We start from the raw sequence: 26,233 nt of genomic DNA, 5'->3' as shown, positions 1-26,233 counted from the left end.
TAAGGAAAACAACCCTAGCCTATCCAGTCTCTTCATAGCTGAAACACTCCAGCCCAGGCAACATCCTGGTGAATCTCCTCTGCACCCTCTCCAGTGCAATTAGATCCTTCCTGTAATGTGGCAACCAGAACTGCACACACAATACTCCAACTGTGGTCTAACTATCATTTTATACAGCCCCAACATAACCTCCCTGCTCTTATATTCTATGCCTCGGCTAATAAAGGCAAATATCCCATATGCCTTCTTAACCACCTTATCTACCTGTGCTACTTCCTTCAAGGATCTATGGACATGTACACCAAGGTCCCTCTGATCCTCTGTACTTCCTCGGGTTCCATCAATCATTGTGAATTCCCTTGCTGTGTTAGTCCTCCGAAAATGCATCACCTCACACTTCTCAGGATTAAATTCCATTTGCCACTGCTCTGCCCATCTTGCCAGCCCATCTATATCGTCCTGTAATCTAAGGCTTTCCTCCTCACTATTTACGACACCATTAATTTTCGTGTCATCTGCAAACTTACTGATCATACCTCCTCCATTCACGTCTAAATCATTAATGTACACTATAATAGATCCCTGCGGGATACACCACTCATCACAGGCTTCCAATCGCAAAAACAACCTTCGACCACTACCCTCTGCCTCCTGCCACTAAACCGATTTTGGATCCAATTTGCCAAATTGCCCTGGATCCCATGGGCTCTTACATTCTTGACCATTCTCCCATGTGAAACCTTGTCAAAAGCCTTACTGAAGTCCATGTAGACTACATCAACTGCACTACCCTCATCTACACAACTAGTCACCTCCTCGAAAAATTCAATCAAATTTGTTCTACATAATCTCCCCCTGACAAAGCCATGCTGACTATCCCTGATTAATCCCTGCCTTTCCAAGTGGAGATTAATCGTGTCCCTCAGAATTTTTTTTCAATAGTTACCCTACCACTGATGTTAGACTCACTGGCCATTAATTACCTGGTTTATCCCTACTACCCTTCTTGAATAATGGTACCACATTTGCTGTCCTCCAGTCCTCTGGCACCTCTCCTGTGGCCAGAGAGGATTTGAAAATTAGTGTCAGAGCCCCTGCAACCTCCTCCCTTGCCTCACATAGCAGCCTGGGATACATCTCACCTGGGCCTGGGGATTTATCCACTTTTAAGCCCACTAAAACCGCTAATACCTCCTCCCTTTCAATGTTAATTTGTTCAAGGATATCACAGTCCCGTCCCTGATTTCTACACCTACATCATCCTTCTCCATAGTGAACACACGTGAAAAGTAATCATTTAAAACCTCACCTACGTCCTCCGGTTCCAGGCACAGATTGTCACTTTGATCCCTACTCTTTCCCCGGTTATCCTCTTGCACTTAATATATTTATAAAACGCCTTGGGATTTTCCTTTATCTTTATCCGCCAGTGCTTTTTCATGCCCCCTCTTCACTCTCCTAATTACTTTTTTTAAGTACCCCCCCTACACTTTCTATACTACCCTTGGGCTTCCACTGTTTTCAGCCTCTGTATCTGCTATAAGCCTCCTTTTTTTCCCCTTATTCAATTCTCTATATCCCTTGACATCCAGGTCTAGCTCATCTATATGCAAAAAGCAGCAATGGTTCCCACTTTGAACCTGGGGAGTACCACTGTTTATAACCCTTCAGTCCAGAGCAAATTCCACTAGTCACAGTTCTGTTTTCTGTCCTTCAATCTGTTTCCTATTCATGCCGCCACATTCCCTTTAGTGCTGTACCTCTTGACTTTATCAAGAAGCTGATACGTTACCTCAACAAATGCTTCTTGAAAATCTATTTACACAACATGCACTGCAATTCCTTTATCAATACACAGTTATTTCAAAGCACTTATTTAATCTCAATTTCTTTCTCTGAATCACATTCGGTTCTCTTTATCCAATTACCATCTTTCATAATAAACTGCAAGTGCAAAACCTTGAACTGTTTTTCCATCGAAAGGACATGATTTCAGCCAATGTCATCAAAATTCAGTTTCCAGAATCATAAAACCAAAGATAAATAAGGTTCTCATTCCTTTGTCATCCCCTCATCACCACAACATACTGTAATTCTACAAAAATCAGTCCATTCTAGAACGAAAATGTAAAATAGAAACACAATTAACCTGCAGCACAGGGCAGGCTCGGGGGTCTCCACTCTCTCAATCGATGGTCAATGCAAATGGCAACAATTTCATCCCAAGGTATTTCTGAAACCAAAGGCCCCTCATCTATCGTGACTTCCAACGTCAAGGGACAGCTCTCTCTCCATTTGCCGTAAACTCTATTCAGGAGATGTTCAATCTTTGAGAGCAGCAGTGGGCAAGTTTGCTGTGACACTGGCACCTGCGACACGTTATGGAAGATCATATCACAGACCTTAGCCCATGGAGCTATGAGGAACAGAAAACAATTATTGCAGTCGTATGAATGATGAGATCACCAACACTGAGTAAAATTGTCTTTCAGAATTATGCTCATACCATGCAAGGGAGGTAGATCCATCACCGGTAACTGAAAAGACATCACAGCTTTCTTTAGCCAGGCCAGATGGTTATTAGAATTCCACTCTTTGTGTGCCAGTATTTCGTGAGCAGCAGTTCCAGAAAACTCAGCCACTGGCCAGGAAAGATTGTAGAGTTGCTCAGAAGACACCACTTCTGCAAGGAAACGCAGCACATCATTGTAATACTCAATGATAGAGCTTGGGTCCTGGGAAGGTAATGCAGCCAATAGCCTTTCGGATTTATCACTGTAAAACTGGTCACTGAACTCTCGGCATAGTCCATCCTCAATGAACTGCATCAGAGTCTGACAGCAGACCTCCGGCGGTGATGGGCAACGTGAGGCCAGCCACCTTACAGCTTCAGAGACCTAAAAGAAATGGAATCTCACTAAGATGTCTGACAAAAATAACACACTGCAAAGCACTGGAAACATGGTCCACAGCATTATTTTCCATGTGGTCTGTTTGTTGCGAAAAAGGTGGGGAGGAGTAGGGAGCAGTCAAGGGAGTGTCAGGTCATGTGATGGGAGCGGTCATGTGGTGGGAATAGAATAAGAGGTGGCTGAAGACAGCTCCCTTGATTTCTGTGGTTTATCCCTGTGGAAATTGCTGATGTTGGGTTGAAAGGTTCAGCTTTTTGACTGTCAAGTGTTTTGGGGTTTGCTCTGATGCTCAATGTACATTTGAACTGTCTAAACCAGAGGCAAACATAATCAGAATGAAACCAGGCGTGGTGCTTTATCGACTGCAGTGTCCAATACTACAGCTGGTAACAACATGGTGGTTTCCCACGCTGAATCTAATTCTGTCAGCACACTTGCTGACTTAGAGCACTATTCTCGCTGAATTTCCTGGACTCCATTCGGAACGGTGTTCCTCCGTTTCTACTCGACAAGCTTCTGTTGCTACTCTACAAGCTCTGTCTCCTCCTTCAACCAAAGGTTACGGGACATTGAACAATCAGCTACTGACTCGAGTGACAGAATTGTGGCTCTGGAGACGTGCTGCACCCAGCTGGAAGCCCAGAATACTAAATTGTTGACGAAGGTGGATGACCTGAAGAATCACTGCCGAAGACAAAACTTAAGGATTCTCTCGGTTCCCGAAGGTGCGGAACAAGGAAACCCTACAACTTTTACTGAGGCATTTCTTTTCAAGATTTTTGGCAAGGAGAATTTCAATTCACTGCCGGTAGTGGATCGAGCCCATCGCTCTTTAGCATCGCAGCCACAGCATGGCGAGCCCCCAAGGCCTTAAATACTAAGACTGCATCACTATAGAGTGAAGGAGCAAATTATGCATCTCTCTAGAGAAAAGGGTCAACTATACTTTTGTGGAAGCAAGATATTCATCTACGCTGACCTCAGCGTGCATCTAGCCTTGCATCATGGAGAATATAAATTTGTGAAGCTGGACTTAAATATTGCTTTCACCACCCTGCTCGCCTGCGTGTAACTTTCAACAGAGTGAATAAGATTTTCAACACGCCGCAAGAAGCTTCAGCCTTTTTCAAGGACACAATCGTACCTTCTTTTAATAAGTCAGATCATGACTTCACCCAGGACAAAATGGTACTCGATGCTTAATTAGGTAACTATGTGTGATGGTTCTGTTACACAGTAAGTTTTGTTGGTTACACCAATCTCTCTGTATCTAATGTCCAAATTGCACTAATCGCTTGACATTTTATATAAGCCCTATGGGTGTTTATTTTTTACCTTTTACCACATGTATTATCATATTATTATTGTCTGTTTTCGGAATGCTTTCTCTCTAAAATGCACCCTTTGTTTATTCTCTTAAAGAGGGATAAGAATCCTCTGCATTGCAGTTCATACCGGCCTATTTCCCTTTTAAATGCAGATGTCAAGGTACTAACTAAAGCCTTAGCCCACTGCCTTGAACCTGTCCTTCCATCTATTATCTCTCCTGACCAGACAGGTTTTATACAGGACAAGCAATCCTTCTCTAATTTAAGGTGTCTTTTCAATATTATTTATACACATTCAACTACTCCTCTCCCTGAGGTTCTTATAAGTACAGATGCAGAAAAGGCTTTTGATAGAGTGGAATGGAGCTACCTTTTCTTCACTCATCGAAAATTTAGATTTGGACCCATTTTTATAAAATGGATAAAACTACTGTATTCCTCACTGGTTACTTCAGTACGTACAAATAATATTCACTCTAAATTCTTTCACTTTCATCGAGGTACCAGGCAGGGCTGTCCCCTTCCCCTCTACTTTTCGCTATTGCTATTGGGTCCCTTGCAATTTCACTGCGGACCTGTGGAGATATACAAGGTGTTATGTGGAATGGAGTCGGGCAGAAACTCTCCCTATACGCGGATGGCCTGCTTCTTTATATCTCTGATCCGGCCTCATCTCTCCCACATATTTTCTCTATTCTTGAGCAACTTGGTCATATTTCAGGTTTCAAAATTAATTTGCAAGAGTGAAATTTTTCCTATTATCTCCACTGCAAAGAGTTACCTTCTTTCTTCCCTCCCCTTCAAGGTCTCAGTAAACAGTTTTAAATATTTAGGAATTTTAGTTACTTGGAGACCTTTTTAAGTTCAACTTTGACCCTTTGTTGGAACATATGAAGCAGGATTTAGCACATTGGTCTAGCTTACCCCTTTCTTTAGTTGGTCATGTAAATTCTGTAAAGATGAATATTTTGCCAAAATTTCTATATGTATTTCAGTGCATTCCACTGTTTATTCCCAAGTGTTTTTTGTTGCAATGGACCAATTTCTTCCCTTATTTGGAATAAGATAACACCCAGAATTCGTCAAGTTTTTCTACAAAGTCCCAAGCATTTAGGTGATGTGGCACTGCCAAATTTTCAGTTTTATTATTGGTCTGCTAATATTCTTAATATTTCTTTTTGACTTCATTCGGACTTGGCTAGTTTAGCATGGGTGCAATTGGAGGCAGCATCCTATCAATCCACATCTCTCCCTGCTCTGTTGTGCTTCTCCATTGCTTTCTCAGCCAGTCACTTTTCTTCAAACCCTATTGTAACAATTTGGACCCAGTTCAGAACACACTTTGGGCTGCAATCTCTCTCTTTATGCAGCCCTATTAATGCAAGCCATTTATTTCCACCTTCATTAGGAGATTCTGCCTTTCAAGTCTGGCACGCGAGAGATGTCAAAACCGTTGCTAACTTATACATGAATAATATTTTATCTTCTTTTGACTCTCTCGCTCTCGGAAATATGATCTGCCTCACACACACTACTTTCGCTATTTACAAATCAGAGATTTTGCGCGCAAAAAACAAAAAATCGCCCAGTTTCCTTAATTGCCCCTAAATCACTGATAGATAGTATGTTAGAATTAAATCCTTTCATTAGGGGGTTCATTTCCAAATTGTATTTTCTAATTTTTTTCACGATACTGCCCTTTGCTTTCTACCTTAAAAACTCTTTGGCAGCAATATTTTGACTTAGACTTATCAGAAGATAACTGGAAGTCTATTCTCTCTCATGTATATTCCTCATCTGTATGTGCAAGACATAGAACCATAGAAAAGTTGCAGCACAGAAGGAGGCCATTCGGCCCATCTTGTCCATGCCAGCTCGAGGACACCCTTTCTAATCCCACCTTCCTGCACCCGGCCCATAGCCCTGCAGCTTACAACACTTTAGGTGCCGATCCAGGTACTTCTTAAAAGAGTTTAAAGTTTCTGCCTCTACCACCAACTTGGGCAGCGAATTCCAAACACCCACTACCCTCTGCGTAGGAAAGTTCTTCCTCATGTCCCCCCTACACCTTCTGCCACTTATCTTGAATCCATGTCCCCTGGTTCTAGAATTCTCCATCAAGGGAAACAATTTTATCCTGTCCACTCTATCTATTCCCCTCATAATTTTGTACACCTCAATCAAGCCACCTCTCAACCTTCTTTGTTCTAAGGAAAATAACCCCAACCTATCCAATCTCTCCTCATAGCTACACTTTTCTAACCCTGGCAACATTCTTGTCAACTCCTCTGCACTCTCTCGAGAGTTATTACGTCCTTCCTGTAATATGGTGACCAGAACTGCACACAATACTCCAGTTGTGGCCTCATCAGTGTTTTATACAATACCAACATTATATCCTTACTTTTATATTCTAACATGGGTTGCTACAATTTAAAATCTTACATCGTATTTATCTATCTATCCAAGGTGAAACTGTCTGATTTATCCAAATTTTGATCCAACCTGTAATAAATGTCATACTGCCTCAGCCTCTAATTCAAATGTACTGGTCATATCCTAAATTGGCTTTATTTTGGACAAAAAATTTTAGATCACTATCACATATTTTCAGTAGCAACATTTTACTTTCTTCTATTATAGCACTCTTTGGAGTGGAACCAAATGGCACCCCCTTAGAAAAATTCAGACTGACGCACTTGCCTTTTCAACATTATTTGCCAGACGCATTATTCTATTAAATTGGAAACAGTCTGCCCGCCTTCTTTTACTAATTGGATACGTGATGTTAAGCAGAATCTTAAACTTGAGAAAATAAAGTACACTATAAGAGGCTCCACTGATGCATTTTATGCAGCTTGGCAACCTTTCTTAGATTACTTTGAGGAACTACAGTTCTCTACTTTCATATAACTGACCCTAATTAGGTTGTATGCATTATATCAGGTGAAACTATATCTGACCTATGATTGTTGTTGATTTTTATTTATTTTTTGGGGGGTTGGGGAGGAATTTTTTCCCCTTTCCTTTTTCTTCTTCTTCCCGCCTCTTTTCCTTTCTACAGACCCATATGCAGACCAAATCCTGTGACCATGTCTACTGAACTTAATCTCTCAGTTGTTAATCCAGTACCTAAGCACTGCTCTACTATAGATATGGAAGGACAGGTTAAATACTGAATTTTGTTTTCTAGGATGTGTAATCACACTCCAACATCCATGTCAGGAAAAGTTAAACTCATTTCAAAGAAGAGCAATTTGGATGTCATTGTATGAATTGGACTTGGGAGTTTACATTTTGAAAACTTTTGACAATACTGCAGCACTACTTTCTGAGTCAGGCTCTTTGAATTAAATAGTTAGTGATAACTATTGCAAGTATTGCAAACTATTTACAGCCCAGAAAGAGGCAGTGCAGGCCAACAGGACTATGCCAGTGTTTGCGTTCCACACTAACCTCCTCCCATCCCTCTTCATATAACCCCATCAATATATCCTTGTGTTCTTTTCTCTCTCATGCACTTCTCTAGCTTTCTCTTGCATCTATGCCCTTTACTTCAACCACTCCTTGGGGCAGCCAGTTCCATATTCTCCCCACTCTTTAGTAAATAAGTTTCTACTGAATTCCTTTTTGGACTTATTAGTGACCAGTTATATTTATGATCCTAGTTCTGGTCTTGCCTACAACTGGAAATATGTTCTCTTGTGTCTACCTTATCAAACGCTTCCATAATTTTCAAGGTCATCCCCCAATTTTCTATTCTGGAGAGAAAGAGTTCAAGGCTGTTCAATCTTTCCTGATTGGTATAAGCTCTCTGTTCTGGTATCATTCCAGCAAATCCTTTTTGCACCTTCTCCGGGGCATCTTTTAATAATATTAATAGTATTCTAAAATTGTGGTGTAAATCAAGGTTCTCTACAAGTTTAACATAGCTTCTCTGCTTTTCCTTTGGGAATGAAACTTCGTGCTTGTACTTTTTATTTTAAAAAGGCCTTATTCACATGTGTGCCTACTTTGTGATTTGTGTATCTGTATCCCCAGATCTTTCTGATCCTCTAGCCCATTTAGACATTTATTTTCTCCACTTGGTGGAGGCAAGTTTGATCAAGGTATTCATAAGGGAATTGGATTGCTACCTGAAAGGAGAGAATGTGTAAGGTTGCAGGGATAAGGCAGGGGAGTGGGAATAGGTGGAATGCTCTTTCAGAGAGCCAGGGTAGACTCGATGGGCTGAATGACCTCCTTCTGCACTGTAAAGATACTGTGATATTGTTATTGCCTTTTCTAATTAATTTTTTTATTTGTTTACTTGTGCCTTTTTACATGCACAGACACAATCTATCTGGACAATCTACCTGGATAGAGTGGACATGGGGAAGATGTTTCCATTAGTAGGAGAGACTAGGACCCAAGGGCACAGCCTCAGAGTAAAGGGAAGACCTTTTAGAACAGAGATGAGGAGAAACTTCTTTGGCCAGAGAGTGGTGAATCTATGGAATTCATTGCCACAGAAGGCTGTGGAGGCCAGGTCATTGAGTGTATTTAAGACCGAGATAGATAGGTTCTTGATTGGTAAGGGGATCAAAGGTTACGGGGAGAAGGCGGGAGATTGGGGTTGAGAAACTTATCAGCCATGATTGAATGGCGGAGCAGACTCGATGGGCCGAATGGCCTAATTTCTATTCCTATGTCTTATGGTCTTATGGACCAGGAGTTTATCTGCTCTAATTTTGATTTGTTAATCAATTTAATAATGAAACATTACCTTGTTTGATCCTTGAAGATAGTTGCTTTTTCCTGGGATCAGGACGATCAAAAATTCAGACACGAGGTGAGTAGCCACTAACGCTTCAAGCTTTAGACCTTTGTGTAAAATAAATGTTTCTATCAATAACTTATATATGGATTGCATAAAAGTTCCATTAAAGTGTCTCCCGCCAGTGCGACAGAAAAATAAAGCTGAATATAGTTCCGGTAATACAAGACCCAAAAAGACTTATAAAATTCAGAACAATGTATTCTGATCGGTGCTGGTATCTGGATTTTTGGTGGGCGGTGCCAAGCAATGGATGAGGCATAAAACTGAGGATCTTTTGAGCACTTGTGCAGCAGAACCTTAAGTTAAACAGACTTACAGATAAGGTCAGAGTTAAACAAATAAACAAAGCTCTCCCTTTCCACGATCACTATTTCTAACTCCCATCAACACAATTTACATCGCCTATGCAGTATTATTTTGTTCCTCAAACATAAGACTTTTTCAACATCAAAACCTCTCTCAACCAATTTCTCAATTTCAATCGAGCTCCTGGCCAACTTTTTGTCCCAAACTTTCTGACAGTCAGGCAAACCCTTTCAAACGTTACCATCGCCTTTCACCACTAACAACCCACCCTCAAACTCTTCTAACGTTTCAAATATCCCCTTCATCTTAACGTGCTTCCCCATCACCTCCACCAAAGATTCTTAAATAGCTTTGTGCTCATTTTTCCCACTGTTGCATGATCTAGCTCCTGACCAGCTGGCACTGAGCCACATTGTGACTGCAGTCACAGCTCACTGTCCCTCTTCACCTTCTTCACCCTTTCTTTTACCTTCATCACTGCTCACCACTCCGCTCTCCTACATCTTTCTTACTTGTTGCCTCAGATCCACCTGTTCTCCGACGTGCTTGTAGGCCATCTTTCTTAAAAAGGAGTATTATGACTTCCTCTAGCCTCCTTAAAAATGGATCAATACTACAAGATAGACAACCTGAATGCTACTGGCAGATACTACAGGATGCTGCACATTGAAGCCAGAAGTAATCGTACATTGTGAAGCTGAAAAACTAGTAAGTAGGTTAGCACTAGAAGGCATGCGGCATGTCTAACTCAAAAATGGCGAAGCACAGGAGGCAGCAAAGGACATGGTTTTACTGAAAAGCACAGCCATTTACAGAAATCAACTGGATCTTACAAACAAATTTCTAGCTTGAATTTGACAAAAGCGGCAGTAATAGCAGTAATGACTGTAAACTAGATATGCTGGCTGAAATGGAGCTTTAAATCTACTGGCCAGAGAATTTCTCATGCTTACAGTTGTTGAAAACATGATCCCGAGGCAAAAATTCCAATTTAAAATCAACATTTCAAGTTTCCAGCCTTTATTATTCTACTACAGTGGTTGTACAGTGTTGGCTTCGGATCTCACCTTCTATCACCTCTTCCTCATTCAATAACTTTTCCTCTCTGGGAACAAGGATGACCAGTGGCACTGCAGGATTTAAAGGTTTAGCTTGTAAAAGTTGTCTGACTTGAAGCATAGCAGACAGCCAATAGACTTCCTCCTCGTCCTGGTCTGTGCCTTCTTCTCGAGCGGGTAGCAAGAGGATCAGAGCAGTTGTTCCCAGTAGTTCTTTCCGCTGTTCCATTGTATCCACATCTGTGTCACTCAGAGGGCCTTTGGTCACCTGGTTAACAAGACCACAGATCACTAATGGGTGTGAACCAGACACAAATGTAATTTCTGAAAGAACATTTATATGTTATTGAAACTTTTCAAGTCAACTTTTAAAAAGCTGTAACCTTTATACACCACTTGCCTTTACAAAAATATTTGCGCAAGGCCCTTACCTTCACACAGATGTGCACAAGTGCATCAATTGCTTCACTGCTGCTCACTGCTTTGCACAGGTGTGTCTGAATGATGTTGTCAGCATCACCCACTGGATCATCCACCCTTTCACTTCCTTGAAATTTTGCTTTCAGCCAATCAATCAAAGTTCTAAAAAAAGTATTTGATGAGAAAATAATTTGAGAAAAGATATTCCTATTTTCTAGTTAATTTAAAATTAAAAATGACATGGTAATTTAGTGATAAAAGCTAAAAGGTTTGTGATTTTCTTGCAACTCATTAGTCCAAATATTTTTTTAAAAATCACAATGATAGACATATGTTCTGAGGATTGCTACAATTTTGCAGCTGAGTTCCAATCTCAGCGGCACTTTAATCTTAATCATTGGTGTGCGAAGTGCTGGTGCACCTGGCTGTGTTAACATGAAGGATGTTACCAGGTAACTTACTCAGCATATGGCCCAGTCACCAGCAATATTTAAAATTAGATTGTGAGTTTAAGTGTCAGTGAGTGGAACTGGTCCTACAGTCAATAATGTTGTTCTCCACAGCACCCTAAGTTGCTCATTTGCAAGACTATTTTCATTACATTAATTTCACAATTTTGCAGCAGCAATACACCTCCAGTGTCAAAGTTGGTAGAAGCAACACACAGCTATCATACAGACAAGATGATTCAAGGTCTGTGCTGAGTTTGCTAATCTCAGGCAGGCTACCGTGAGAACACTTCAACTGGACTCTGCTCTCCAGGCTAGAGTTTAAAAAAAAGAGACAAGGTTTCCATCCTTGAATCCTACCCATTTCAACCAGAGGTTAAAATGTTTCAGGGGCTGCTGTTTCAGCTCATCTTTGAGTTAAGTAGCATCGTCATAATGGCTCCCTCAGTCTGCACCTGGTCACTTGGGCAGGTTGGAGCATGTCCAGTTTTCCAATATTCTCTGCATCATGATCCAGTGTAACTGGACAGAGGCCCAGGAACACCTACCCTTAAAGTATCTTTTTAAACCAGATTACCACATGGAGATTTCCATTGGATGGTGCATTTTACTGACATTCTCCTCCACCTATTTAAAGTTACTTTCAAGACAATGTTGCCTATCAGTATCGATGTGGTGGCACTGATCTAAAAACATTTGATTCCTCTCACTACGCTAAGTTTCCAGCCCCAGCTAATGCATGGACTTCCCATGTGCTGGCTGATAGCAAGAATAAGAAGCCAAATGAAGGTGACCAACTATCACCCCACCGCCACTCTGCTGTAGGTGTGCCTAGCTCTCAGAAACAGAGGAACTCAGGAAGGAGTCACATCCTCAACAAACAAATATTCATTTTTGGCACTTCTGTGGCCTGCACGAATCCCTGGCTGTCAAGTTGAATGTGTGATCTACTCCAAGGCCTCTTGCATTATCTTCACAACAATCTTGGGTCAGCAACATTGCAGACATTTAACAAAATACTTAATACAAAGATTCACAGCTTATTTTAACCTGTTGGTGTCGCTAAGTCCATATCCTTCATCACTTGGCAACAGCAGAACAACCTTCCAGAAGATTCTCTCCTGACGAGTTGGAAAGCTATCCACCACCAACGCAAACAAATCCAAAGGAGTCCAGGCAGCTTCACTAAAAGTGAAATTACAATCCAAATTTAAGAATAACTGCAGTATTTTGCTTCATAGGCATCATACACATAAATATTAGCACCCATTAAATCACCTACAACAAACAGTACCACCCATTGACTACCTCTAGATAAAAAAATTCCTTCAGCTATTTATGGTCACCTTTGCTCTCAATGGACTTCTTTATGCAATTTGCCTACTTTACGTCATGACTGGTGTAACATGGTAGCATTAACAACAATTTTCCCCAACCCTAAACATAAAACTATCCTGATCAATTTCAAAGATCCTGAATTGCTGTCAGTGATTGTGAACGTCGTTCAGAAATTAATATTTAATAATGGTGTGATTCAAATACATTACAGCTGTAGCAGGGTGAATGGCTAAATTTTATATCTGTTCCTTTGTATAATCATCAGCTTAATTAGTAGTAACAGTTAGACTATAGCGGTTGTTACCTACAAAGAGTCCCAGTTAATTTTAATGTTCCTGAATCACTGCTGCCACCTTTGGGAATTTGTTTTACAAATTAACACTTCATAAGAGGGTGATTCAGATGCATAACAACAAGTGTTGCAGGGAAATGATAGTGGACAGGGGAGTGTGGAAGATGACTCTGAACAACTGTTTGACCCACTTGAAATATCTGGTCTACTTAATACCTTTTAAGTGGAACCTTTATAACTGATGTCTATGCTAATGGCAAACGGTCAGTCAATTTTGGTTTGCCAAATATATAGGCAGGCATGCTGCATAAACAGGGATAGGATAAGTGGTAGGGTCTATAAGTCAACGGTTAAGTAAGCAGAGAGATAACTAACCTTTCTGAAAGGTGAGAATATCAATGGTGTCTGTACTGAATAAGACCATTAGACATAGGAGCAGAAATTAGGCCATTCGGCCCATCGAGTCTGCTCCGCCATTCAATCATGGCTGATAGGTTTTTCAAACCCAATCTCCCGCCTTCTCCCCGTAACCTTTGATCCCCTTATCAATCAAGAACCTATCTATCTCGGTCTTAAATAAATTCAATGACCTGGCCTCCACAGCCTTCTGTGGCAATGAATTCCATAGATTCACCACTCTCTGGCTAAAGAAGTTCCTCCTCATCTCTGTTCTAAAAGGTCTTCCCTTTACTCTGAGGCTGTGCCCTCAGGTCCTAGTCTCTCCTACTAATGGAAACATCTTCCCCACGTCCACTCTATCCAGGCCTTTCAGTATTCTGTAAGTTTCAATCAGATCCCCCCTCATCCTTCTAAACTCCATCGAGTATAGACCCAGAGTCCTCAAACGTTCCTCATATGTTAAGCCTTTCATTCCTAGGATCGTTCTCATGAACCTCCTCTGTACCCTCTCCAGGGCCAGCACATCCTTCCTGAGATACGGGGCCCAAAATTGCTCACAATATTCTAAATGTGGTCTGACCAGAGCCTTATAAAGCCTCAGCAGCACATCCCTGCTTTTATATTCTAGTCCTCTCGAAATAAATGCTAACATTGCATTTGCCTTCCTAACTACCGACTCAACCTGCAAGTTAACCTTAACAGAATCCTGGACTAGGATTCCTAAGTCCCCTTGCACTCCAGATTTCTGAATTCTCTCCCCATTTAGAAAATAGTCTATGCCTCTATTCTTCCTACCAAAGTGCATGACCTCACACTTCCCCACGTTGTATTCCATCTGCCACTTCTTTGCCCATTCTCAGAACCTGTCCAAATCCTTCTGCAGCCTCCCCGCCTCCTCAATACTACCTGTCCCTCCACCTATCTTTGTATCATCTGCAAACTTAGCCAGGATGCCCTCAGTTCCTTCATCTAGATCATTAATGAATAAAGTGAAAAGTTGTGGTCCCAACACTGACCCCTGCGGAACTCCACTAGTCACTGGCCGCCATCCTGAGAAGGACCCCCTTATCCCCACTCTCTGCCTCCTGCCAGACAGCCTATCTTCTATCCATGCTAGTACCTTGCCTCTAACACCATGGGCTCTTATCTTACTGAGCAGCCTCCTGTGCGGCACCTTGTCAAAGGCCTTCTGGAAGTCCAAGTAGATAACATCCATTGGCTCTCCTTTGTCTAACCTACTCGTTAACTCCTCAAAGAATTCTAACAGATTTGTCAGGCATGACCTCCCCTTGATGAAACCATGCTGACTTTGCCCTATTTTACCATGCACTTCTAAGTATTCGGAAATCTCATCCTTAATAATGGACTCTAAAATCTTACCAACGACTGAGGTCAGGCTAATCGGCCTGTAATCTCCTGTCTTTTGCCTCACTCCCTTCTTAAACAGGGGGTTACATTAGCGATTTTCCAGTCCTTTGGAACCCTCCCTGACTCCAGTGATTCCTGAAAGATTACCACTAACGCCTCCACTATCTCTTCAGCTATCTCCTTCAGAACTCTGGGGTGTAATCCATCTGGCCCAGGTGATTTATCCACCTTCAGACCTTTCAGTTTTCCTAGCACCTTCTCCTTGGTAATGGCCACCATACTCACCTCTGCCCCCCGACTCTCTTGAACTTTGGGGATGTTACTCGTGTCTTCCACCATGAAGAGTGACGCAAAGTACCTATTCAGTTCCTCCGCCATTTCTTTGTTCCCCACTACTACTTCTCCAGCGTCATTTTCCAGCGGCCCAATGTCCACTTTTGCCTCTCTCTTACCCTTTATATATCTAAAAAAACTCTTGCAATCTTCTTTTATATTACTGGCTAGTTTACCCTCATATTTAATCTTCTCCCTCCTTATTTCTTTTTTAGTTGTCCTATGTTGGTCTTTGTTGGCTTCCCAATCCCCTGGTTTCCCACTGCTCTTCGCCGCATTGTATGCTTTCTCTTTAGCTTTTATGCTGTCCCTGATTTCCCTTGTCAGCCATGGTTGCCTCGTCCTCCCTTTAGTATGCTTCTTCTTCCTAGGGATGAATTTTTGCTGTGTCTCCCAAATTACTCCCAGAAACTCCTGCCATTGCTGTTCCACTGTCTTTCCTGCTAGGCGCAACTCCCAGTCAATTCTGGCCAGCTCCTCCCTCATGCCTCTGTAGTTGCCTTTATTCAACTGTAATACCGTTACATCTGATTCCAGCTTTTTCTTCTCAAATTGCATGGTAAATTCTATCATATTATGGTCACTTCCTCCTAAGGGTTCCTTCACCTTAAGCTCCCTTATCAAATCTGCCTCATTACACATCACTAAATCTAGAATTGCCTGTTCCCTTGGGGGCTCCAACACAAGCTGCTCCAAAAAGCCATCACTTAGACATTCTACAAATTCCTTTTCTTGGGATCCACTACCAACCTGATTTTCCCAGTCTACCTGCATATTGAAATCCCCCATGATCACTGCAACCTTGCCTTTCTTACACATCTTTTCTATCTCCTGGTGTATCTTGTGCCCCACATCCTGACTACTGGTCGGAGGCCTGTACATAACTCCCATTATGTTTTTTTTTACCTTTGCAGTTCCTCAACTCTACCCACACAGATTCTACATCATCTGACCCTACGTCATTTCTTGCTATCGATTTAATTTCATTTCTTACTAACAAAGCAACCCCGCCCCTCTGCCAACCTGCCTATCTTTTCGATAGGATGTATATCCTTGGATATTTAACTCCCAGTCCTGATCCCCTTGCAGCCATGTCTCTGTGATGCCCACCACATCATACCTGCCAATTTCAATCTGCGCCACAAGCTCATTTACCTTATTTCGTATACTGTGTGCATTCAGATACAACACCTTCAGTCCTGTATTTCCCGTCCCTTTTCTCATTGTCGTCCCTTTATCTGATGTGCTTGAAGTTAGATTCCTAACCCTTTCCAAACACTCTGTCCTATTTTGTGTTCTGGGGACTTTAATAGCCTCTCCTGGGCTCTCCTTTCTTTTCAGTTTTTTCATAATTTTCCATGAAGTTGAATCCACCCCCCCACACGCTAACCTGCTGCTTTGTTTCCCATTAGTCATACTTCTTGGAGTTTTACCCTCCCCCCCCACCCAACCCCACTTTCTAGTTTAAAGTCCTGTTGACCACCCTATTTACCCTTTTCATTAGAACATTGGTCCCAGATCGGTTCAGGTGGAGACCATCCCAAAGGTACAGATCCTTCCTGTTCCAATACTGATGCCAGTGCCCCACGAAATGAAACCCCTCTTTCCCGCACCACTCCTTTAGCCACATGTTTACTTCCCTTATTCTCGCGTCCCTATGCCAATTTGCACGTGGCTTGGGTAGTAATCCGGAGATTATAACCCTTGAGGACCTGTTCTTTAATTTAGTTCCTAGTTCCTGATAATCCCCAAACAGGTCCTCTTTCCTAGTCTTACATATGTTATTTGTTCCGACGTGGACCCCAACAACCGGATCCTCCCCCTCCCTCTCCAATATCCTTTCAAGCCAGTCAGAAATGTCCCTTGACAATAGATTTATCACAAAATTTGGCAAACAAATTCCTGTACCAAAGGAGCTGCTGGTAGAAATTTTGAACTCTTATTTGATGAGCTGTCTCCTTCCTCTTCTGGAGCAACCTGCAACACAATGGAAAGAAACAAACATCTGTAACACGCCCTTATGTATTTTCTCATCTCAACATACCAAGTTGCACTGTTTCAGGTCCAACATTATAGTCTGCTCATTAGCAGGCATGGAGAGATTACAGAAACCACCACACAAAGGAAGTCTTCAGCATATCTAGAAGATGGTTTCGGAGGTCAAAGTAACAATTGTTAGTATTTCTGTCTCCAACTGTTGCACCTCAATGCTGTCCTCTAGACTCAAAAATTAAATACACCAACCAAAGTAGCTGAGGGCAAGTGTCTGTCAGGTGTAAAATTCCAACTGAAGTACTCTGAGAATAGTACTCCAGTGGCTAGGATGCTGCTTAGTGTGTCAAAGTAAAATCCACATCTTAATTTCAAAAAATGTCCTGCAACTATTTGCTGCAAACAAAAACTCTAAATATGACCTTGATATCTTGCCACAGACTGCTCCTGCACCAAGACTAATGTTTAACTTAGTGATTACAGAATGGTGTCACTCTGACAAGGAAGTATGGGTAAAACCCACTTCTGTAATCAAGTAACTAACACTACCTTAGTCCAAAAAAACATTCATTAATGGATCATGGGACTGGGTGGGAAATGGCAAGAAATAATGTTGGCTCTGTTGTAAAGGATAGATGGTACGAGAGAACTCAAACGGACAAGAGAAATTAACAAAATTAAATAGATCAATTAGCATCTGAAAGAAAAAGTTTGGTTAGTGTTTTGAATGGGACTTCATCAGGAGCAAAATAAAAGGATGCACCATGGGAACAAAGCAGGAAGGGGTAAGTAATAACCAGAACGGAAAAAAATGACAGATGAGGTAATCAAAGGTCATAGTATGATTCTCAGCATAACCTTTCTTACAAAATAAATACAACTTTATGGCATTATTGCTCAGTCGGAGGACAGCGCAATTTAGAAGAGTGGGACAATATATCAATTGGTGGAGTATGCATTTTATGCTGGTACAGTGGAGGTTTAATACTCTCAGGTTGGAAAGTTAGTACCGTACTTTCGTTACAGTGCTCCAACTGTTGTGTCATTTGCTCAAAGTCTTTGTTCGATGTCTTCTTTGTTGTAAGTTACATCCATTTGTTTTTTTAAAAAAAAGTCATCTGGGGTATTGTTTCAGCTGCTGCCATAATGAGCCTCACTGGCAAGGCTGAGTGAAGGGCGGGGGTGGGGGCAAGGTGGTGCAGAGAAGCACAGCAGGGATGATGAGGGAGGAATGGAGGTGGACAAGGAGGGAGGAGCCAGGGAAGGCAAGGGGTTTCACTTGAGGAGACCAGTTAGTTAAAAAAATTTGAGCTGAAATTATTGCTTCCAAGAATCTGAAACAAATTGCTGAAGTATATTTTGCACTTCTGTGCATTGTTAAAGGTGCTAAATGTAAGAGCCAGTAATAAATCCAATATATCATTCAGGAAAAACGTCTTTAACCAAAGAGAGTGGTTACATTGTGGAACTTCCTCCAACAGGGAGTAGTTGAGGCAAATAGCATGGATGCATTTAAAGAAAAACCGAGATAAGCAGGATGCAAAGGATATGTTGATAGAGTTAGATGAAGAGGGTTGGGAGGAGGTTTGTGTTGAGTGTAAACACTGACATAGACCAGTTGTAACAAAGGGTTGGTTTTTGTTTTGCAAATATATATAAATGATATCTATATAACCGTATAGTACCGTATACATGAGATGCTGAGGTTGTCATCTGTGGGCAGATCTGGGTTCACCACTTGAGGACTCAGTTTGCAGCCAGGGCCTGCCCTGCCTGGAGCTGCTGGGAACGTCCACATTTGTTTTCTCAGGCGTTTCCGAGCCTCCGCAGTAGCTCTCCATCTAGCAGAATATTTGGAAATTGAGAGTTAAAAAGTCATTTAAGGATACATAAATGAAAAATACATTCATTAATTTTTTTTGCTCTTTATAATGCAAGTCTTTCTTTTTCCCTTTTTCTTCCCACTTGCAGTTAACAATTCTAAAAGTATGACATTTTCCTTTCACTTACTTCTTTAAGTATTTGCAGAAACAATGAACTTCCTGCAGCGTCTCCTTCACTGCCTGAAAGATCTCACTTTCCAACGTTTCTTTGATGAGGTAGTTGCAGAACTCTGTGGAGCAGCGGTTAATCCGTGCTCGCCTATCCTCCTCCACTGCAAGCCTACAAGGAACAAAGTGAAGGGCTGAGTACAAGTATCTCTTTGATTGCATTAACTTATGGAATTTAGGAGGACAATCCTTGTATAATCAGCAACATCCTGCCCTTTCCCAGGAATTGATCGTAATTTTGCAGGTACAAAGCCTCTGAAACTTGAAAAGTGCCACCCTGTGTTCTTGAAAACATCGATGGCTTAGCGACTTGTGATGATAGGTTGCTGATCGGAGCATACTCAAACTGTCTCTTTAACTGATCTAAAACTACCAATTACTGAATAGCCATTTACAGTCTTTGAGGCCCTGGGAGTTTAAAACCTGAAATAGACAAGTCTGAATCACCTGAGCACATAATGGAGAAGGAAGAAAGTCATATTACATGTTCACAGGCTGGATTCAGACTACAGGACATGTCTTGGGACAGCCTTGCTGGAGAGGAAAGAGTAGATTCGGAACTGGCAGGCAAGATATGACAAAAAGTAGTATAGACGGATTGGGATCCGTTTGGAAACTGGTCACAAGAATCAATGTTGAGGCCATTGCTATTTCCTATTTTTATCAATGATCCAGATGCAGGCGTTGAGGGCATGATCTTCAAAGATCATGCTAGTGTAAGAAACGTAGATGATGCCAAATGGCTTCAGACAAATCTTAATGTGTTGGGATGTTGGGCTCATGATTGGCAAATGATCCTCATGATGATTCTCATCCACACAGGTAGAAAATACCTTGTAACTGTTGGTCAAAAACAAGGGCTCAAGCTCCTCCATCAATATATCCTAAAATAACCCCAAAGAACCGCCCAAATCCATTTCACATGTGGCACCTGAGCCAATAAAGGGACTCTTTCACCCATTCAGTCTCGGTTCAAATGGCATAAAGCTCTCACAGGTCAACAGTTGTTTGAAATGAATTTGAAAGGTCTTGGCAAATGACATTGTTGAAATGCGCAGTGCTGACACACAGTGTTAAAATTTTTCCCCACTTCATGGTATTTCCTGCCCATCAACAAACCAGTGTGGTTCTGCCAGTCAAGCTAACACTACGAGCCCCCAACCTCAATTATAGTCCTGTGCCTCAGTCCAAAAGCTGATCCATACACAAATGGCACAATTCCTTCCTTCCTTGGCTTCAAAAGACTGGTGTGTTATCCATTACCTTAACTCATGAATGGCACATTTTCTTACAGAGTGATCCACAACTTGCTCTGTAAGCTCATCACATAGGGCCTGACTGTAGCGGCTCTTCCACAACTCCCGTTCCTGCTTCAGTCTGCAATACAAAAAACATTTGGAGATCGCTCTTGTATGATTTATAAGTGTCAGGATTTATCTGTCCTAGACAACAAAACTGAACACTTGGAAAATCCAGATTACGGGAACTGATGTCAACAGGTTTGCCCTGTTGCACCTTTTGCATCCGAGCACAAATTATAGACAATAACTTGCATTTGTATTGCACCTTTAAAAATGTGGCAAGTTCCAAAGCATTTCACAAAGTTTTATCAAACACAATTTGACACCAAGCCACATAATGGGTATTAGGAGAGGACAGGTGAGTAAATCGTTGGTCAAAAAGCTAGGTTTTAAGGAGTGTCTTTAAGGCAGAAAGAGGTAAAAAAAAGCAGAGAGATTTAGGGAGAGAATTTCAGAGCTTAGGGCCTAGGCAGCTGGTGGTACTTCAATGGTGGAGCAAAGAAAATCAGGAAGGTGCAAGAGGCCAGAATTGGAATGATGCAGAGATCTAGGAGCGATCTAGGGCTGGAGGAAGTAACAGAGAAAGGGAGAGTGTCACTACTTACCTGGCCTGTTCAATTCTGCGCTTTTCATCTTCAATCCTCTGTCTCTCTGCCTGAAATTCCTCAGATGAAGTTTGCGTTAGTATTTCTGTGGTGACTTCTGCAATCAGTTCCTCGGTAGACATGTTTGACAAACTAGCAAAATACAAAATGATGTCACCCATGGCAAAGTTCAATGGACTTTTAAAAGCCAATCATACAACGAATTACATAATTATACAGCACAGAAACGGGCCATTTGATCCAACCAGACCATGCCAGTGTTTATTCTCCACTCGAGCCTTCTCCCATGCTTCCTCATCTATCAGCATAACCTTCTATTCCCTTCTCCCTCATATGCTTATCTAGCTTTCCCTTAAATGCATCTATACTTTTCACCTCCCGTTGCAGTACTGAGTTCCACATTCCCACCACTCTCTGGGTAAAGATGTTTCTTCAGAGTTCCCTACTTGATTTCTTGGTGACTATCTTATTTAATGGCATCTAGTTTTGCTCTTCCCCACAAGTGAAAGCACCGTCTCTTTTTGTCTACTCTGTTAAATCCTTCCATAATGTTCAAGACCTCCATAAAATCTTCTATTATGTTCAAGACCTCTATTAGGTCACCCCTAAGCCATCTCTTTTCAAGAGAACAAAAAACGCCCTGCCTGTTCATGCTTTCCTGATAGTTACAATCTCAGTCCTGGTAACATCCATGCAAATCTCTTTTTTTGCACCCCTGCCCATGCCTCTATATCCTTTTTATAATATGATGACCAGAACTGCACACAGTATCAAGTGTAATAGCTCACATTTAGTTTAGCGCAACTTCTCCATTTTTCAATTTGATCCCTCCTGAGTGCTCAGTTTGCTTTCTTATGGTCTTATTGACTTATGTTGCAACTTTTAGTGATTTATGTATTTGTATTCCAAGATTCCTTATTTTTAAGTAATACCGCCTTATTTTTCTTACCAAAATATAATACCTCACACTTACCTTGTTTCAATAACTTTTCTGGTGTTGCTCAAGGCAAGTAATGTTGATCCAGGAGAATGGGATACTGTTCATTTCACACATGTGTCAACACCAATCATTGCAATGTCAGTTATAAATGATTTGGTGCAAAGTGAGACTCCCACTAATGTGAAAAAACAACCTTAGACTATAACCGCAATCATTTTCCATTCCCCCTACACCAGCTGTCCTATGGCCTCTGAGTAAAAGTACTGCCAATTAGAGACAGTTCTGCACCAGCAGTTGCAGGTAAGACTGTGCCAACTATTTCAGGCAGGACCTTTAAATCGAGGAAAAATGTGACACTACTGTCACAGGCGGGAACAGCTTCACAGACATTAAAGTTGGCCAGCTTTGAGGCTGAGGTGCTGTTGTGATATCTTTATAATTTCATAGAAACATGGAAACAAGGAGCAGGAGTAGACCATTCGGCCCTGCTCCACCATTCATTATGATCATGGCTGATCATCCAACTCAATAGCCTGCTCCCGCTTTCTCCCCATTTCCTTTGATGCCTTTCGCCCCAAGAGCTATATCTAACTCCTTCTTGAAAACATACAAAGTTTTGGTCTCAACTACTTTCTGTGGTAACAAATTCCACTCTCTGGGTGAAGAAATTTCTCCTCATCTCAGTCCTAAATGGTCTACCCTGTATCCTCAGACTGTGACCCCTGGTTCTGGACTCCCCCACCATCGAGAACATCCTTCCTGCATCTACTGTCTATTCCTGTTAGAATTTTATAGGTTTCTATGAGATCCCCCCTCATTCTTCTGAACTCCAGTGAATATAATCCTAATCGACTCAATCTCTCCTCATATGTCAGTCCCACCATCCCAGGAATCAGTCGGGTAAACCTTCGCTGCACTTCCTCTATATCAAGTACATCCTTCCTCAGATAAGGAGACCAAAACTGCACACAATATTCCAGGTGTGGTCTCACCAAGGCCCTGTACAATTACAGCAAGACATCCCTGTTCCTGTACTCAAATCCTCTCGCTATGAAGGTCAACATACCATTTGCCTTCTTTATCGCCTGCTGCACCTGCATGCTGACCTTCAGCGACTGGTGTACAAGGACATCCAGGTCTCGTTGTACATTCCCCTCTCTCAATTTATAACCATTCAGATAATAATCTGCCTTCCTGTTTTTGCTACCAAAATGAATAACCTCACATTTATCCACATTATACTGCATCTGCCATGCATTTGCCCACTCACTCAGCTTGTCCAAATCACACTGAAGCATCTCTGCATCCTCCTCACAGCTCACCCTCCCACCCAGATTTGTGTCATGTGCAAATTTGGAGATATTACATTTAATTCCCTCACATAAATCATTAATATATATTGTGAATAACTGGAGTCCCAGCACCGATCCCTGCGGTACCCCACTAGTTACTGCCTGCCATTCGGAAAAAGACCCGTTTATTCCTACTTTGTTTCCTGTCTGCCAACCAGTTTTCTATCAATACACTACCCCCAATCGCATGCGCTTTAATTTTACATGCCAATCTCTTATGTGGGACTTTGTCGAAAGCCTTCTGAAAGTTCAAATAAACCACATCCACTGGCTCCTCATCAACTCTACTAGTTACATCCTCGAAAAATTCCAGTACATTTGTCAGGCACGATTTCCCTTTCATAAATCCATGCTGACTCTGTCCGATTCTGCCACTGTTTTCCAAGTGCTCAGCTATTAAATCATTTATAATGGACTCTAGAATTTTCCCCACTACCGACGTCAGGCTGACTGGTCTATAATTCCCTGTTTTCTCTTTGCCTCCCTATTTAAATAGCGTACTCTATTTTCCCCTTCTTAATCAATCCCTTGGTCCTTCTTTGCTGAATTCCAAACTACTCCCAATCCTCAGGTCTTTTTTCTGGCCAATTTGCATGCCACTTCCTTACATCTAATACTACTTCTAATTTCCCTTGTAAGTCATGGTTTGGCCACCTTTCCTGTATTACTTCTGCGCCAGATAGGAATAAACAATTGTTGCAGTTCACCCATGCGCTCTTTGAATGTTTTCCATTGCTTATCCACCGTCATCTCTTTAAGTAACATTTCCCAATCCATCATAGCCAACTCGCGCCTCATACCATCGTAGTTTCCTTTATTAAGGTTCACGATCCAAGTCTCAGAATCAACTACGTCACTCTCCATCTTGATGAAGAATTCTATCATATTATGGTTGCTCATCCCCAAGGGGCCTCGCACAACTAGATTGCCAATTATTCCTTTCTCATTACACAATACCCAGTCAAGGATGGCCTGTCCTCTCGTTGGTTCCTCAATGTATTGGTCCAGAAAAACATCCCATATACACTCCAGGAATTCCTCCTCTACGGTATTGTTACTAATTTGATTTACCCAATCTATATGCATATTAAAGTCACCCATAATAACAGATGTTCCTTTATTACATGCGTCTCTAATTTCCTGTTTAATGCCATTCCCAACATCACCACTACAGTTTGGGGGTCTATATACAACCCCCACTAACGTTTTTTGCCCCTTGGTGTTTCTCAGCTCTACCCATACAGATTCCACATTGTCAGAGCTAATATCTTTCCTCACTATTGCGTTAATTTCCTCTTTAACCAGCAATGCAACTCCACCGCCTTTTCCTTTTGTCTGTCCTTCCTAAATACTGAATACCCCTGGATGTTCAGTTCCCATCCCTGGTCACCCTGCAGCCATGTCTCCGTAATCCCGACTATATCATCTATTACATCTATTTGCATGGTTAATTCATCCGCTTTATTGAGAATGCTCCTTGCGTTAAGGTACAAAGCCTTAAGGCTTATCTTTTTAACATTACTTGTCCCATTCCCACTATTTTTCACTGAGGCCCTGTTTGATTCTTGCCCTTGATTTCCCTGCCTATCACTTTTCTCATTCCACTTTCTGTCTTTTGTTCTTGTCTTTGATTCCCCTTCCTCTGACTCCTTGCATAGGTTCCCATCCCCCTGCCATTTTCATTTAAACACTCCCCAACCACTCCAGCAAATGTTCCCCCGAGGACATCAGTCCCGGTCCTGCCCAAGTGTAGCCCGTCCAGTTTGTACTGGTCCCACCTCCCCCAGAACCGGTTCCAATGCCCCAGGAAACTGAAACCCTCCCCTTCACACCATCTCTTCAGCCACATATTCATCCGATATATCCTGCTATTTCTACTCTGACTGGTACATAGCACTGGTAGTAATCCTGAGATCACTACCTTTGAGGTCCCACTTTTCAACTTACTTCCTAACTCCCTATATTCTGCTTTTAGGACCTCATCCCTTTTTTCACCTATGTCGCTTGTACCAATGTGTACCACGACCACTGGCTGTTCACCCTCCCCCTTCAGAATGTCCTCTAGCCGCTCTGAGACATTCTTGATCCTAGCACCAGGGAGGCAACATATCATCCTGGAGTCTCGTTTGAGGCCACAGAAACGCCTATCTATTCTCCTTACAATTGAATTCCCTATAACTATTGCATTCTCACACTTTTTACTCCTCCCCTGTGCAGCAGAGCCAACCGCGGTGCAATGAATTTGGCTGTTGCTGCTTTCTCCTGCGAGGCCATTCCCCCCAACAGTATCCAAAGCAGTATATCTGTTTTGCACTGCCTGCCTAGTCCTCTTGCTTTGCCTGGTGGTTACCCATTCCCTTCCTGCCTGTGGACTCTTAGCCTGCAGTGTGACCACCTCATTATACTTGCTATCCACGATACTCTCTGCCTCGCGGATGCTCCAGTGTCCCCAGCCGCTGCTCCAGGTCCAAAACCCGGGCTTCCAGGAACTGCAGCTGGAAACACTTCCCGCACACATGCTGGCCCCGGGCACTGGAAATGTGCCCGGCTTCCCACATGGAGCAGGAGGAGCACACCACGGCTTTGAGCTCTCCTGCCATGACTTACCCCTTTAAATTAAATTAAATCTTTTAGAAGATACTTAATATCAATTACTCTTGGGCCCTTCTTCCCTACTCCTCGTTGTTACAGAATATAGCTCCTACAAACGATGAACCACAAAATAAGACCTTAAAAACTATAAGCAATAAAAGTAATAAATGCTTACCTGGCCATACTCATGATACTCAAAGGGTCACCTCATTCCCTCCTCACTGAACTCCCTCAGTCACCCCTGCTCTCCCAGCTTCTCTTCAACTCCCGGCTCCTCTCGCGCTTCTCTTCAACTCCCGGCTCCATTTGCGCTCCTCTTCAACTCCCGGCCCCTCTCGTGCTTCTCTTCAACTCCCGGCTCCTCTTGCGCTCCTTTTC

General features: G+C 42.1%; 1 protein-coding gene across 2 annotated transcripts in view; it reads right to left on the bottom strand.

The window, feature by feature from the left end:
* Positions 1-26,233, bottom strand: part of mcm3ap (minichromosome maintenance complex component 3 associated protein) — an 84,123-nt gene that overhangs the window by 9,436 nt on the left and 48,454 nt on the right. For both annotated transcript variants that reach the window (XR_013577931.1, XM_078551641.1), the window contains exons 15-25: positions 20,972-21,103; positions 20,329-20,442; positions 19,025-19,177; positions 18,700-18,855; positions 16,931-16,999; positions 12,343-12,477; positions 10,855-11,005; positions 10,433-10,691; positions 9,006-9,103; positions 2,507-2,897; positions 2,150-2,416 (exon numbers count right to left, since the gene is read on the bottom strand). Coding sequence is in view for 1 of the 2 variants with exons in the window: in XM_078551641.1 (XP_078407767.1) it covers positions 2,150-2,416; positions 2,507-2,897; positions 9,006-9,103; positions 10,433-10,691; positions 10,855-11,005; positions 12,343-12,477; positions 16,931-16,999; positions 18,700-18,855; positions 19,025-19,177; positions 20,329-20,442; positions 20,972-21,103 (1,925 nt within the window). In the remaining variant the exon portion in view is untranslated. The remainder of the gene's footprint in view (positions 1-2,149; positions 2,417-2,506; positions 2,898-9,005; positions 9,104-10,432; positions 10,692-10,854; positions 11,006-12,342; positions 12,478-16,930; positions 17,000-18,699; positions 18,856-19,024; positions 19,178-20,328; positions 20,443-20,971; positions 21,104-26,233) is intronic.

The sequence above is a fragment of the Cetorhinus maximus genome, chromosome 11 (assembly GCF_964194155.1).
Source record: "Cetorhinus maximus chromosome 11, sCetMax3.hap1.1, whole genome shotgun sequence".
In the NCBI taxonomy this organism is placed as follows: Eukaryota; Metazoa; Chordata; class Chondrichthyes; order Lamniformes; family Cetorhinidae; genus Cetorhinus; species Cetorhinus maximus.
Note: the sequence above shows the minus strand (reverse complement) of the source record. Positions and strands in the feature narration are given on the sequence as shown.